We start from the raw sequence: 13014 nt of genomic DNA on the forward strand, positions 1-13014 counted from the left end.
TTTTTAATTTTTAAGAAGTCCACTATATCGTTTTTTCTTTTATGGTTTATACTTTTTTGTTCAGTATTTTTTCATGTTCCTGATATTTTTTTCATGTTCAGGACATTTTCCAATATTTTCTTCTAGAAATTTTATATTATAGGTTATACATTTAGGTCTAGGATCCATTTCCAGTTAATGTTGTATGTTTATTTTTTTCATATGAAAAAATGCACCATTTGTTGAAAAAAATCCTTTCCTTTCTCCATTAAATTGCCTTAACAACTTTTAAAAAATCAATTCTTCATGTATTTATGTGCCTGTTTCTGGACATTTGAATTACATGTTTATCTATTTGTCTATACCAAGTTACTTTGATCACTGAAAACCTGCCATTTTCCTGGATTTCTGCTAGTGCTATAGCTTTGTTGTGGATATTTCAGGATTTCTGTATATTAGGATCATGTCATCTGCAAATAGAGAAGTTTTACTTCTTCCTCTTGGATGTCTTTTGTTTCTTTTTTTGCCTAATTACTCTGGCTAGAACTTTTAGAACAGTGTTGAGTAACAGTGGTGGCAATGGACATCCTTGTCTTGTTCGTAATCTTAGAAGGAAACCTTTCAGTCTTTCACCCTTGAGTATAATGTTAGCTTTGCATTTTTCATTTATGCCCTTTATCATATTGAGGAGACCAAAGGACACCATTGAGGTAAGAGGAAATCTAGGAAAATAAAGAAATCCTTTCTAGGATGAGGAAGTTTAGAGGAAATGCTCTAGGTTTCTAAGTGTTTTTGTCAAGAAGCGATTCTGCATTTTGTCAAATGCCTTTTCTGCATCAATTGAGATAACTTTATGTGCTTTTTTCCCCTTCATTCTATTAATGTGGTATATTATATTAATTGATACTCTTATGTTATACAGCTTGCATACCTGGGATAAATCCCACTAAATCATGGTGTATAATTCTTTTAATGTGCTGTTGGATATGGTTTGCTAATACTTTCTTGAGGATTTTGTGTCTGTATTCAAAAGGGACATTGTACTGTAATTTTCTTTTTTTTGTGATCTGTTTATCAGACTTCATCTGAGGGTGATGTTGGCCTCATAGAATGAGTTAGGAAGTATTCCCTCTTCTTCAATTTAATGGAAGAGTTTGAGCAATAATGATGTTAATTCATCTTGGAATGTTTGGGAAAATTCAGGGAAGTCCTCTGCTCCTTGGCTTTTCTTTTTGGGGAAGTTTTGATTACTGATTCAGTCTCTTTACCTGTTATTGGTCTGTTAAGAACTTCTCTTTCTTTAAGAGTCAGTGTAGGTCGTTTGTATGTTCCTAGGAACTTGTCTAGTTCATCCAGGTTATCTTACCTGTTGGTATACAGTTGTTCATAGTATCCTGTTTCAATATTTTTTTACTTCTGTGGGGTCAGTAGTAGTGCCTCCCTTTCATTTCTAATTGTAGTTATTTGTATCCTCTCTTTTCTTTGTCGGTCTAGCTAAAGTTTTGTTGATTTTAGTGATCTTTTCAAAGAAACCTCTTTTGGTTTCGTTAATTCTTTCTATTGTTTTTGTGTTCTCTGACTCATTTATCTCCTCTGAAATCTTTGTTATTTCTGGCCTTTTGCTGTACTTGATTTAGTTTGCTCTTCTTTTTCTGTGACCTCCAGTTGGAGATTAGGTCTCTGTTTTGAGATCTTTCTTCTTTTCTATTATAGCAGTTAGAAGTATAAATTTCCCTCTCAGTACTGCCTTTGCTGCACCCCATAAGTTTTGGTATGTTGTGTTATTGTTTTTATTTGCCTCAAGACATTTCCTAATTTCCTTCGTGATTTTTTCTTTGACACAATGGTTGTTTAAGAGTGTGTTGTTTAATTTCCACATATTGGTGATTTTCCATCTCTCACTCTATTACTGGTTTCTAGCTTCATTACATTGTGGTCAGAATAGATACATTATATGATTTCAATTTTTAAAAATTTGTTGAGATTTGGTTTGTTACTTAACCATGATCTTCCAGAAGAATGACTATGTGACCTTGAGAAGAATGTATTCTGTTGCTGTTGGGTAAAATGTTGTATATATGTCTATTAGGTCTGCTTGGGTTATAGTATATTTCAGGTGTTCTGTTTCCTTATGATCTTCTGTAGATTTTTTATCCATAATTGATTATGGTATCTTGAGGTCTTCTGCTATTTATAGGGAGCTATCTATTTCTCCTTTTGAATTTGTCAATATTGCCTCATATATTTTGGTGCTCTGCTACTATATGCATATATATATTTATAATTGTTATGTCTTCTTGAATTTACCCTTTTATCAGTATATAATCATATTTTGTCCCTCATAAAAGTTTTTTCTTAAGGTTTATTTTAATCGATATTGGTGTAGCTATCCCAGCATTCTTTTGGGTACTGGTTGCATGGGATATTTTTTCCATCCTTTCACTCTCAGCCTACTTGTATCTTTGACTTTAAGGTGACGTTTTCTTTTCTTTTTTTGTAAACAATATACAGTTGGGCATGCTTTTGTATCCATTTTGCCAATCTGTACCTTTTACATTCAAAGCAGCTGTTCATAATGCAGAGTTTTCTTCTGCCTTTTGCTATTTGGTCTTTGTAAGTTTTATGCCTTTTTTGTCTCTCAATTCTTCTGTTAAAGCTTATTTTTATATTTATTTTATTTTTATGGTGTAGCATTTGACCCCTCATTTGCTTCTGTATATATTTTTCAGAGATTTTCTTTGTGGTTACTGAATTTAAGTTTAATATCTTAAATCTATAGCAGTCACATTTGCTATGATACTGACTTAAGTAGTATATACAACTCTGTTCCTATATCCCTTTATGTCCCTCCCTTGTTTTGTACTTAAGAATTATATCTTTATACGTGGTATGCCCCAAATCATATTTATTATTACTTTTTTTGTTAGAGAAGTTGTAGGTTTACAGAAAAATTATGTATAAAATACAGAATTCCTATATACCACCCTCCTATTAACACCTTGCATTGTTAGTGTGGTTCATTTGTTACAATTCATGAAAGAGCAGATTTATAATTGTATTATTAACTACAGTCCCCTGTTTATAATAGGGTTCAGTATTTGTGTAGTATAGTCCAAATTTTTAAAAATGTATTCACGTAACATGTATACAACCTAAAAGTTCTTCTATTAATCACATTCAAGTATATAATTCAGTGCTGCTAATTATGTCCACTATATTGTGCTACCATCATCACCATATATTACCAAAACTTTTCCATCAGCCCAAATAGAAACTCTGTACAGTTTAAGCATTCCCTTCCCATTAACACATTGCTTTTCTCTTGTAGCTTTCAGAACTCTCTTTTTGTCTTTGGTATTCAATAGCTTGATCAATATGTGTTTGGGCATGGTCCTCTTTAACTTTATCCAATTTGGGATTCATTAGGATGCTTGAATATATATATATGCATGTCTTTCATTAAATTTGGGGAGTTTTCTGTCATGATTTCTTTGAATATTCCTTCTGCTTCTTTCTCTCTTTCTTCATATGGGACTCCTATAATGCATATCTTGGACATTTGATGGTGTCCCACTGGTCTTTTAGTCCTGTTCACTTTTTTTATTCTTTTTCTTACTGCTTCTCAGCCTGAGTCATTTCAATGGTCTTTCTTCAAGTTTACTTATTCTTCTTCCAGCTCTAATCTGCTGTGGAAACTGTCTAGGAAAATTTTCATTTCAGTTATTGTAATCTTCAACTCCAGCATTTCTGTTTTTTTCTTCAAATTTCTATCACTTTATTGGCAATTACATATTGTTCATTATTTTCTTGACATCCTCTGTTTCTTTTTCTGTGATCTCTTTTATCTCCTTGAGCATATTAAAGATCACTTTTAAAAAATATTTTTATTGTCTAATCTTCCACATGTACATTCCATATATGGTGGACAGTCAGTGGCTCACAATATCAGTGCATAGTTGCAGATTACTTTTTTAAAGTCTTTGTCAGATATGGCCAAAGTCTGGTATTCTTAGTTGATGATTTATTTTTTATCTTGTGCCTTTGGATGGGCCATCATTTCCTGTTTCCTTGTTTGCACATTGTTAATTTTAATATTTTAATGTGTTAACTCTGGGATTTTGTCTCTGAGCTATTACTTAAGTTTGTATGGAAGTAGTGATATGACAGAGTTCCTTGAATGCCAAGACCTAACAAAACAAACCAACCAATGCAAAAAAACACCTTTTTCTTTGCAAAAAAAACAAGCAGTCTTTGCAAATGAGTCGGTTTTGTCTGTTTTTTTTTTTTTTTTCAAGGATTAACTCTCCTATCATGAAGATGAGCCCAAGGCAAAAGTGAAGTACACAATCTTCTCTTCTTTTTGAGTCTGAGTCTTGCCCTGAGTTTGTGTTCACTCCAGGCCTTAGGAATTCACCCATTTACAAGACTCCTCATACCTCCTCTACTCCATATGAGATAGACTTTTCTCCAACCTAGATGCTCTATTATACAACTAAAAGCTGGTAATCCTTTACCCCATGAAGCTTTGGTTCCATTGTTTCTTATGTGCTTTAGCTGTCTGCAAGCTGCTTTGCTTGCAGAACAAGTTCTGGGAGGGTGAGCCAGAGACTAGTTTCCTTGTTCTGTCTTTCAGGCTGCCACCTGAAAGACTGGAACCTACACAAAGTCACCCCACTATGTGATTAGTGGTTACCCTGAACCCTCCAGAAAAAGGCCAGGGATCCACAAAGGGAGTGCAGGCTGGCACCACACTGTGCTAAGTGGGTGGGAGAAGGGCCAGCAAGGGCAATACAAACTTCTTCTACTATTTTGAAAGCTGTGTTTTCATGATTTGACACACACCCAGTTACTACAACCCTTTAACTCTTTTCTGGAGTTTAAGGAAATTACCACTGCCAATTTATGATGGTTGTTCAAAGACTCCATGTGGAAATGGCACCCTGGAGCATCTTAGGCCATCATATTGGTCGACCTGCATTTCTAGACTTCATATTGATAAAAATTTTAGAATCAATTTGTTAACTTTTATAGAAAACTTGCTGGAATTTTAATTAAGATTGTGTTATTTAGGATTGATCTATAGTTCAATTGGGAGAATTATGTCTTAACAATGTTGAGTATTCCAATCCATGAGATGCTGTATTACTCCATTTTCTTTATCTTCACATTTTTTTCCTCAGTAGTTTTGGTAGTTTTCAGTGTAGAACTCATGGGAATTTTTGTTAGATTTAGTCCTAGGTATTTTATGTTTTGGCATTATTGTAAATAGAATTGTATATTATTTTACTTTCCAGCTTGTGTTGGTAAAGTATTAGAATACTATTGATTTTATATATTAACATTGTATCTTGTGAATTTGCTAAATTTGCTTGTTTATTTCTAGAAGTTGTTTTATAGATTTCCAGTGATTTTTTTTATATAGACCTGGATATCATCTTTAAATAAGGTCACCTTAATTCTTCCTTTTCAATGTTCATACCTTCTCTTTCTTTTTTTTTTTTTTTTTTGCCTTATTGCAAGGTCCAGGGCTTCCAGCACAATGTTAGATAAAAGTGGTTAAAGTGGGGGAATCTTTGCTTTGTTCCTGCTCTGATGGGGGAGCAATTCAGTTTTTCACCGTTAGATATTTTGATTATAGGTCTTTGATACCCTTTATCAGATTGAGGAAGCTACCTGCTATTCTTAATTTTCTGAGAGTTTTTCTGAATACTGGTTGAATTTTGTTAGATGCTCTTTTTGCTTATCTAGAAATATTTGTTTATCTTTGTTCTCTTAGTACTTTGAATTACATTGACTTTTTAAAAGGTTAACCAGCCTTGTATTTTTGTGATAATATCCTTTAATCTGTTGCTGAATTCTTTGCTAATATTTTTGTTAAGGACTTTTGCATCTATATTCATAAGTGATATTGGTCTATAATTTCCTTTCATTGTCGATTTTTGGTATTGGACTTGGTGCTGACTCCATAAAACAAGACAGGCAGTGTCCTAGTCTCCTCTATTTTCTGACACAGTTGTATAAAATTGGTTTTATTTCTTTCTTGAGTGTTTGATAGAATTTGCTAGTGAAATAATTTGATCCTGGAGTTTTCTTTTTGGAAAGGGTTTTGGTAATTGATTTAATTTCCTTAATAGATACAGAGGCATTCAGATTTTCTATTCTTTTATCAAATTTGACAAGTTGCTTTTTTCCCTCCACAAAATTGTCCATTTTATCTAATCTGTCATATTTGTTAGTTTAAAGTTGTTAAGAATATTATCATATTTTCCTTTTAATGTGTATAGGATCTAGGTGATAACTCCTGTTTCATTTACATCTTAGTCATTTGTATTCTTCCTGTCTTTTTAAAAAAATTATTTTTGGTGGTTATATACCTAATCTTTTGCAGTTTATTTATTGTTAACTTGTATTTTTTCATTTAAAAATGCTATGGGGTGCATGGGTAGTTCAGTGGTTAGAATGCCTGCCTTCTAGGCGGGAGACCTGGGTTCGATTCCCAGACCATGCACTACCCCCAAAAATGCTGTGGGTCTCTTTACTGACCCTAAACCACTTTTTATGTTACAATTGTTACATAAATTACATCTGCATGCATTAATACCACACCAGACAATGATATTGTTTTTGCTTTATGTCCTCATAAATATCTTGAAGAATGTAAGAGAGAAGTCTTTTATGTTTACTCAGATGTTGACCATTTCTAATGTTCTTCAATTAATACTTAGGATCCATATTTTTCCCCCTTCAATCTGAAGAACTTTCTTTAGCAGTTCTCATAGTGCAGGTCTTCTGTTAGCAAGTTCTTTTAGTTTTCCTTTATCTAAAATTTCTTTATTTCGTGTTCATTCCTTAAGTATAGTTTTTCACTGGATAGAATTCTGAATTGAGATCTTCTTTCTTTCTACACTTTAAAGATGCTTTTTTGTTTGTCTTCTGCTTTCCATGGTATCTGATGAAAAATCTTCTGTCATTTGAATTGTTCTGCTTTATATAATTCTGTTTATTTTTGGCTATTTTGAATATTGTTTCTTTATATTTTGTTTTTAATGGTTTTATTTTGATGTGTAGGCATGGTTTTCTTTTAGTTTGTGCTGTTTTGGATGTGTTGTGCTTCCTGAATCTGTAAATATATGTCATACCCCAGATTTGGGAAGGCTTGGGCCATTGTTTGCTTAAATATGTGTTCTGTTCCAATTCCTCTATCCTCTACATCTGAGTCTTTAATTACACATATATTAGACCTTTTGATATTGTCCCATGGATCTATGAGGCTTTGTTCTTTAATTTTTTTTTTATCTTTTTGCTCTTCAGATTGAATCATTTCTATTTATCTGTCTTTAGTATCAGCAATACTTTACACTGTCATCTCCATTTTACTGTTGAGCCTTTCTGTGAATTTTTTCCCCCAATATTTGTATTTTTCTGTTCCAAAATTTCCATTTGGTTCTTTTCTTTAATATTTCCTATTTTTCCGCTGAGAATTCTGGTGCTGTGAGATTAAAATCCTAGGTGGAAATCCTTTGAAAACTGTAGTACATTATTTTGTCAGTCTTGTAAGACAAAGATTGGAATTTAGGATTACCAGTGGTAGAAACTGTAGAAAATATAGCAGGCTCTCAAAAACTTTTAGTACTATATGGCCTAAAAGCAAAATAAAAAGTAAATAGAGGACGGGCTATGGTGGCTCATCAGGCAGAGGTATTGCCTGCCATGCCGGAGACCTGGGTTTGATTTTCTGTGCCTGCCCATGTAAAAAAAAAAAAAAAAGTTAATAGAAAAAGACCCCCAGATGAGCCTAATATTGGAGTTAGCAGACCAGGATTCAAGATAAGGGTAGTTAATATGATCAAGATAATGAGGAAAAGAGAGAAAATAGATGAGTCTCCTGCTAACTCCACTTATTGATATTTTACTTTTCACTTTTGTATATTTTAGTTTCAGCTTTAAAATTTCCTTTTGGTTCTTCTTTATTGAGCTCAAATCTCTCTGGCAGTTCTTTGTGTCATCTATTTTCTCCATCTTTTCCTTATTTTCCAGGTACACTTTGTTAAGTGTAATGGTCTATACCTGTCACTTAAATCATGTTTGTTCAGACCTTGATATCTTCTCTCTCTCTCCCTCTCTCTCTTTTTTTTTTTATGCCTACTTGTTCTATCAGCATATGTGACTTATGGGTTTTGGTAATGTTTTGTTTCTTGATCTGGGTTATATTCACTTCATGAAAATTCATTGACCTATACATGTATAATTTTTGCACTTTTCTGTATGTAAATTATCCTGCCATTAATAATTTGCAAAAAATATCTGAGACCATTTCCTTACCTCTGTCTTTTTAAAGAAAATATTATTTTGCTATATACTCAAATTGAAATGACCAATGATAACAAATGTTTTGCCGGTGACAATCTGTAAATACTATCTAGAAAATAAAGGCTCACTAGAGCATTGAAAAAAAATTCTCTGTTTTAGCTTCATAAACTCCCAAGGACACAAAGAAATCTGAAAGAACACGGATTTCTTAAGACACTAATTTTGGGAAAAAATACTTTTTTTGAGAACTGTATTCGTATTTTGAAAGTTTAGAGTCATTTTTCATTAAAATAATTTCCTTAATCTGTTTAACCTGTACCTTTAATGCATAGAAAATATTATTTAATAACAGGAACAACTAGAGAAAGAGAAGCAACAGAGTGATGGACGGCCTCTAAGTGATAAAATTTTTGAAAAGAAACGTAAGTAGTTTTCCTTTGCCTTCACCTCAATTAAGCAATTGATGTACCTTCCTGACTGAGCAAAGACCATGCTGTTTTAACTTTATATGTTCAATTTCTTTACATTCTTTCATTTTGTTGAAAGTTTCTTTTAAAAATTGTCAATTTAATGTGGTGCAGATGTTAGGAATACAAGAATAAATGATGGGAATCAGTGTGAAGGTTCAGATCCTTCAAAACAAAATCTTGAAATTACCTCTGTTTGATAACAGAAGTAAGATTGCTAAATTTATCGCTGAATAACAGAGTCTGAAATATGAAGGTGAGAATATTTGAAAAGGAATGCTGCTTAGCTGGAGATAGTGATCCACATTCTCAATATTAACTTGTATATTTATGGAGGTTAATAAGAATTCAGGGGAAATGATATAACTTAAAACAGGCTTTATTTTAGGTAGAGATTCTAAGACACCAACACCTCTGCCCAAGAGCATCCCTATTTCTGCTCCTGGACCCTCTTCTGCCACCCTATCAACAAGTAAGAGATAACCTCTTTTTATGTCTTTCTTTCCTTTTATAAAAATTAATTTAGGCAAAGTCAGTGTGTTAGATGAGATTTATTGTTCTAAAGCAACATTTGCTTTTTATTATTAGTTGTTTGGATAGCTCTTAATATGGGTAGTACAACCAAGATACACTAGTCAGCTCAAACTAAAGAAAGAAAGCTAGACTTACCTGTGTTTTATAGAAAATGGTGGTAGTTTGGAATGGGATAGAAATTGGAGCAGGCAAGGATGAACTGAAAATTATGTTTTCCTTATTTCTGTTTATTACTCTAGGCAAAGAAATAAAGAAATCCAAACTGATTCGAAGCCAGTCTTTTAATAATCAAGCTTTTCATGCAAAATATGGCAACTTAGATAAGTGCACTGGGTATGTCCTGTCAATATTGCTTTTTAAGTTATTTTTTATTTTATAGCTCTACATCATTATTTATGTGAAACAGTTACATTATTATAAAAATAATTAATTTTATGTTTTTATTAGGTAAATAGTTTCTCAGTTTTCTTCTGAAGAGATTGTTACATTAAAAAAATAAGAAGTCTAAATATTTTTAGAAGAATAGGTAACCTGGCATTCTAGGAAGAATATTGCCATGACCTTATTTAATAGCATCATAGAATCCATTTATGATATTATGAGGAAGGTGGTACTATATCACCTAATACACATATTTCTAAATGGGTGTGGACATTCCTGAGACATTTAATAAACAAATGCATTTGCTATTAATATTATTTCTATGAAGAAACCATTGACACATTCCTATGGCAACAGAACTCCCTGACAATATGACATATCTTAGCAGAGTATTGGAAAAAAATTATTCTGCTGCAAAGTTTTCAGAAAATGTTTTTAAGTTATAGACAAAATAAGTGGTGAGCTATGGCATGTAAAAATTAAATGAAAAATAAAATCAGCAAATATGTTTCATAAGAAACAGAGGAAAGCATTAAGAAAAAAATTAAAACTGACTGAAGTACTAAACAACTGTGATTGAAAGAAGCATGCTCTTTTATTTTAAACTAAATCATGTTTTTTTCTAGTAAAAGTTCCACATCAGGATATACACCTTCTGGCTCAGGGTTAGCAAAGACTTCTATGATTTCACTAACAGGTAAGGAGCAATTTCAACCCTTTATAAACATAAACACAAAAATCCTTAACAAAATATTAGTGATTTGAATCTAGCAGTATATAAAAGCTATAATACCTTATGAGGAATGGGATTTATTCCAGGAATTCAAAGTTAAACATTAAAAAGCATTCTAGGTAATTCATATATTAACAGTAGAAAGGCAATAAAGCATATGATCATTTTATGCAAGCATAAAATGCATTTGATAGAATTTATTACTATTTCATGATATAAACCTAGTAAACTAGAAATAAAAGGGAACTTCCTCAATAGGTGCCTTAATAGAGGGCACCTACTAAAAAAAATGTAGAACTACTGTCATACTTAATGGAGAAAGAAAGAATGCTTCTCCTTAAGATCAGTATCAAGGCAAGTATGTCATCTTGTGCTATTTTAATTGATACTTGTACTAGAGGTACTAGCCAGTGCAATAAACAAAGAAAAAGAAATAAAAGGTATGCAGCTCAAAATGAAAGACGTAAAATTGTCTTCATTCTCAGAAAACATAATCATGTATGTAGAAATTCCTAAGGAATGCACACAAAAAAGAGGCTGGACTAATATAAGTGAATTTAGTGAAGTCAAGGATATAAAATAAGTGCTAAATAATCATATTTGCTTATACCAGCAATGAACAACTGAAAATGAAACTTAAAAAAGAAATACAAGGAGGATTTCTAGGGAAGATGGTAGAGGAGGAAGCTCTAAAGCTCAGTCTTTCTACCAAAACAACTATGAAACAGGCAAGCATTATCTGAAACAACTATTTTGAAGAACAATATATAGCATTCAGGGAAGAGCAGGAGGAAGAGCTTCATAAATTATGGTAAAGAATATGCAGTGGCTACCAACACCCATCCCCTGTACTTGTGGTAGGTCTCCATGGGGTCCAATCCCTGGCTAGCTCATTGATAATAGAAAAGGACATAAAAATCCCCTTCAAGGTGGGCCATGGTGGCTCAGCAGGCAGAGTTCTCACCTACCATGCCTGAGACCTGGGTTCAATTCCCAGAACCTGCCCATGAAAAAAAAAAATCCCCTTCACCAAGAATTGGAGTGGGCATGGTCAATCACTGATCATGGCTTTTCATTAGGGGATTAGGATTGCTTGGGGCCCAGCTCTGAGGGCAGCTGTTCTATCAACCTGCTTCTGCAAAGGCAGCAGCAACCATTGTTTCAATCTCACCCCTGACAAAGGTGGTGGTAGCCATTGTTTAACTCCTCCCTGGACAGGGCTGGAGGCAGTGGGGATTTAAGTATGCAGCTTATTTAATAGTATAACTATAAAAATGTACTATCATCAATTATAACAAATGTTCCACATCCATGCAAGGTCTTGATGGTGGGGTGTTTAATGGGAATCCTGTATTTTATGCATGATTGTTCCGTAAACCTAAAGTTCTATAATAAATTTTATATTATTATGAAATAATACAAATATATAACTGTCCACTTCCTCAGGGCTCCAGAGGACAGTTAGCTGAAGGGCTGCATTTTCTCAGCAGGCTAAGAAAGCTCAGCTTTGGGGAACTGTCAGACAAGTTCTTGGCACCCTTCCTGATACCCTGGCCAGGGCATTTGGGAATCAGGATGCACCTACTTCATAGATCCCTAGCCCTGTTTTTGCTGGGAAGGGCTGACCGGGAAAGTCATCTCCAGGTGCCTCTCCTTCTGGAATTTGCTCTCCAGGCTAAAGCAACTTGAGACAATGAAAGGAGTGTAAAAAACTATAGAGGTGGACAGTCTGGAACAAAGGCTTGCCAGCTTCAAACACCCAAAAGAAGGAGGACTCTCTCCTAGAAAACAGATGGAGCAACCAAACTCCTGTAAACAGGGGAACTCCAAAACAACTTAAAAACAAAAGCCTAGGATAAGACAGAGGCCCAGAAAAACAGGAAAATCCTGCAGACTGCATTGGCCTTGGGCAGACCTTTCTGAACTTTGCTGAAGTTCAAGAAAATCTCTGTCTTGTCACCAGCTGGTTACAAAACCAAGAAACAGACATCTCAGGGAATAAATCCCAGAGTTAACATTTAAAAATAGTAAAATGTTCAGTGTTCAGCAAAAGAGTACAAGACAAAGAAATAGGAAATGATGGTCCATCTGAAGGAAGAGAATAAAAATAAAGAAAACACCAATGAAGTAGAATAAAATGTGGAGATACTGAGCAAAACCTTTAAAAACTATCTTAAAAATGCTCAAGAAAATGAAAGAAAATAAGAAGAATAAAGGATATAAGGAAAACAATGGATGAGCCATTGTGAGAGCCTAAATAAAGAGATAGAAGTCTGAAAAAGGAACTAAAGAGAACTACTGTAGTTAAATACCACAATAACTGAAATAGAAAAATGCCAAAGAGGGTCTCAAGAGCAGATTAGAACTTGCAGAAGAAAGAATCAGAGAACTGGAAGACAAGACACTTGAAATGAGTCAAGCTTAGGAGCAGAAGGAAAAAAATATTTAAAGCAAAAATAGCATAAAATACCTCTAGGACACCATCAGGCACAACAATAGATGTGTAGCAGGAGTTCCAGAAGAAGAAGAAGAAAGAAAGAAAGAAAGAGGTAGAAGAAATAGTCAAAGAAATAATGACAGAGAACTTTCCAAACTTAGCAAAAGATGTGA

At 33.6% G+C, this 13014-nt stretch overlaps 1 protein-coding gene and 1 non-coding gene across 10 annotated transcripts in view; both read left to right on the forward strand.

The window, feature by feature from the left end:
- Positions 1-13014, forward strand: part of PPP4R4 (protein phosphatase 4 regulatory subunit 4) — a 190244-nt gene that overhangs the window by 141735 nt on the left and 35495 nt on the right. For all 9 annotated transcript variants that reach the window (XM_077123440.1, XM_077123432.1, XM_077123436.1 and 6 more), the window contains 4 exons: positions 8642-8711; positions 9145-9228; positions 9530-9623; positions 10298-10368. In XM_077123440.1, coding sequence (XP_076979555.1) covers positions 8642-8711; positions 9145-9228; positions 9530-9623; positions 10298-10368 — 319 coding nt within the window. The remainder of the gene's footprint in view (positions 1-8641; positions 8712-9144; positions 9229-9529; positions 9624-10297; positions 10369-13014) is intronic.
- TRNAR-UCU (transfer RNA arginine (anticodon UCU)) lies at positions 6416-6487 on the forward strand. Its single transcript has one exon. It is a non-coding gene; the product is annotated as a tRNA-Arg (tRNA).

This window comes from Tamandua tetradactyla, chromosome 12 (genome assembly GCF_023851605.1).
Source record: "Tamandua tetradactyla isolate mTamTet1 chromosome 12, mTamTet1.pri, whole genome shotgun sequence".
NCBI classification, from domain to species: domain Eukaryota; kingdom Metazoa; phylum Chordata; class Mammalia; order Pilosa; family Myrmecophagidae; genus Tamandua; species Tamandua tetradactyla.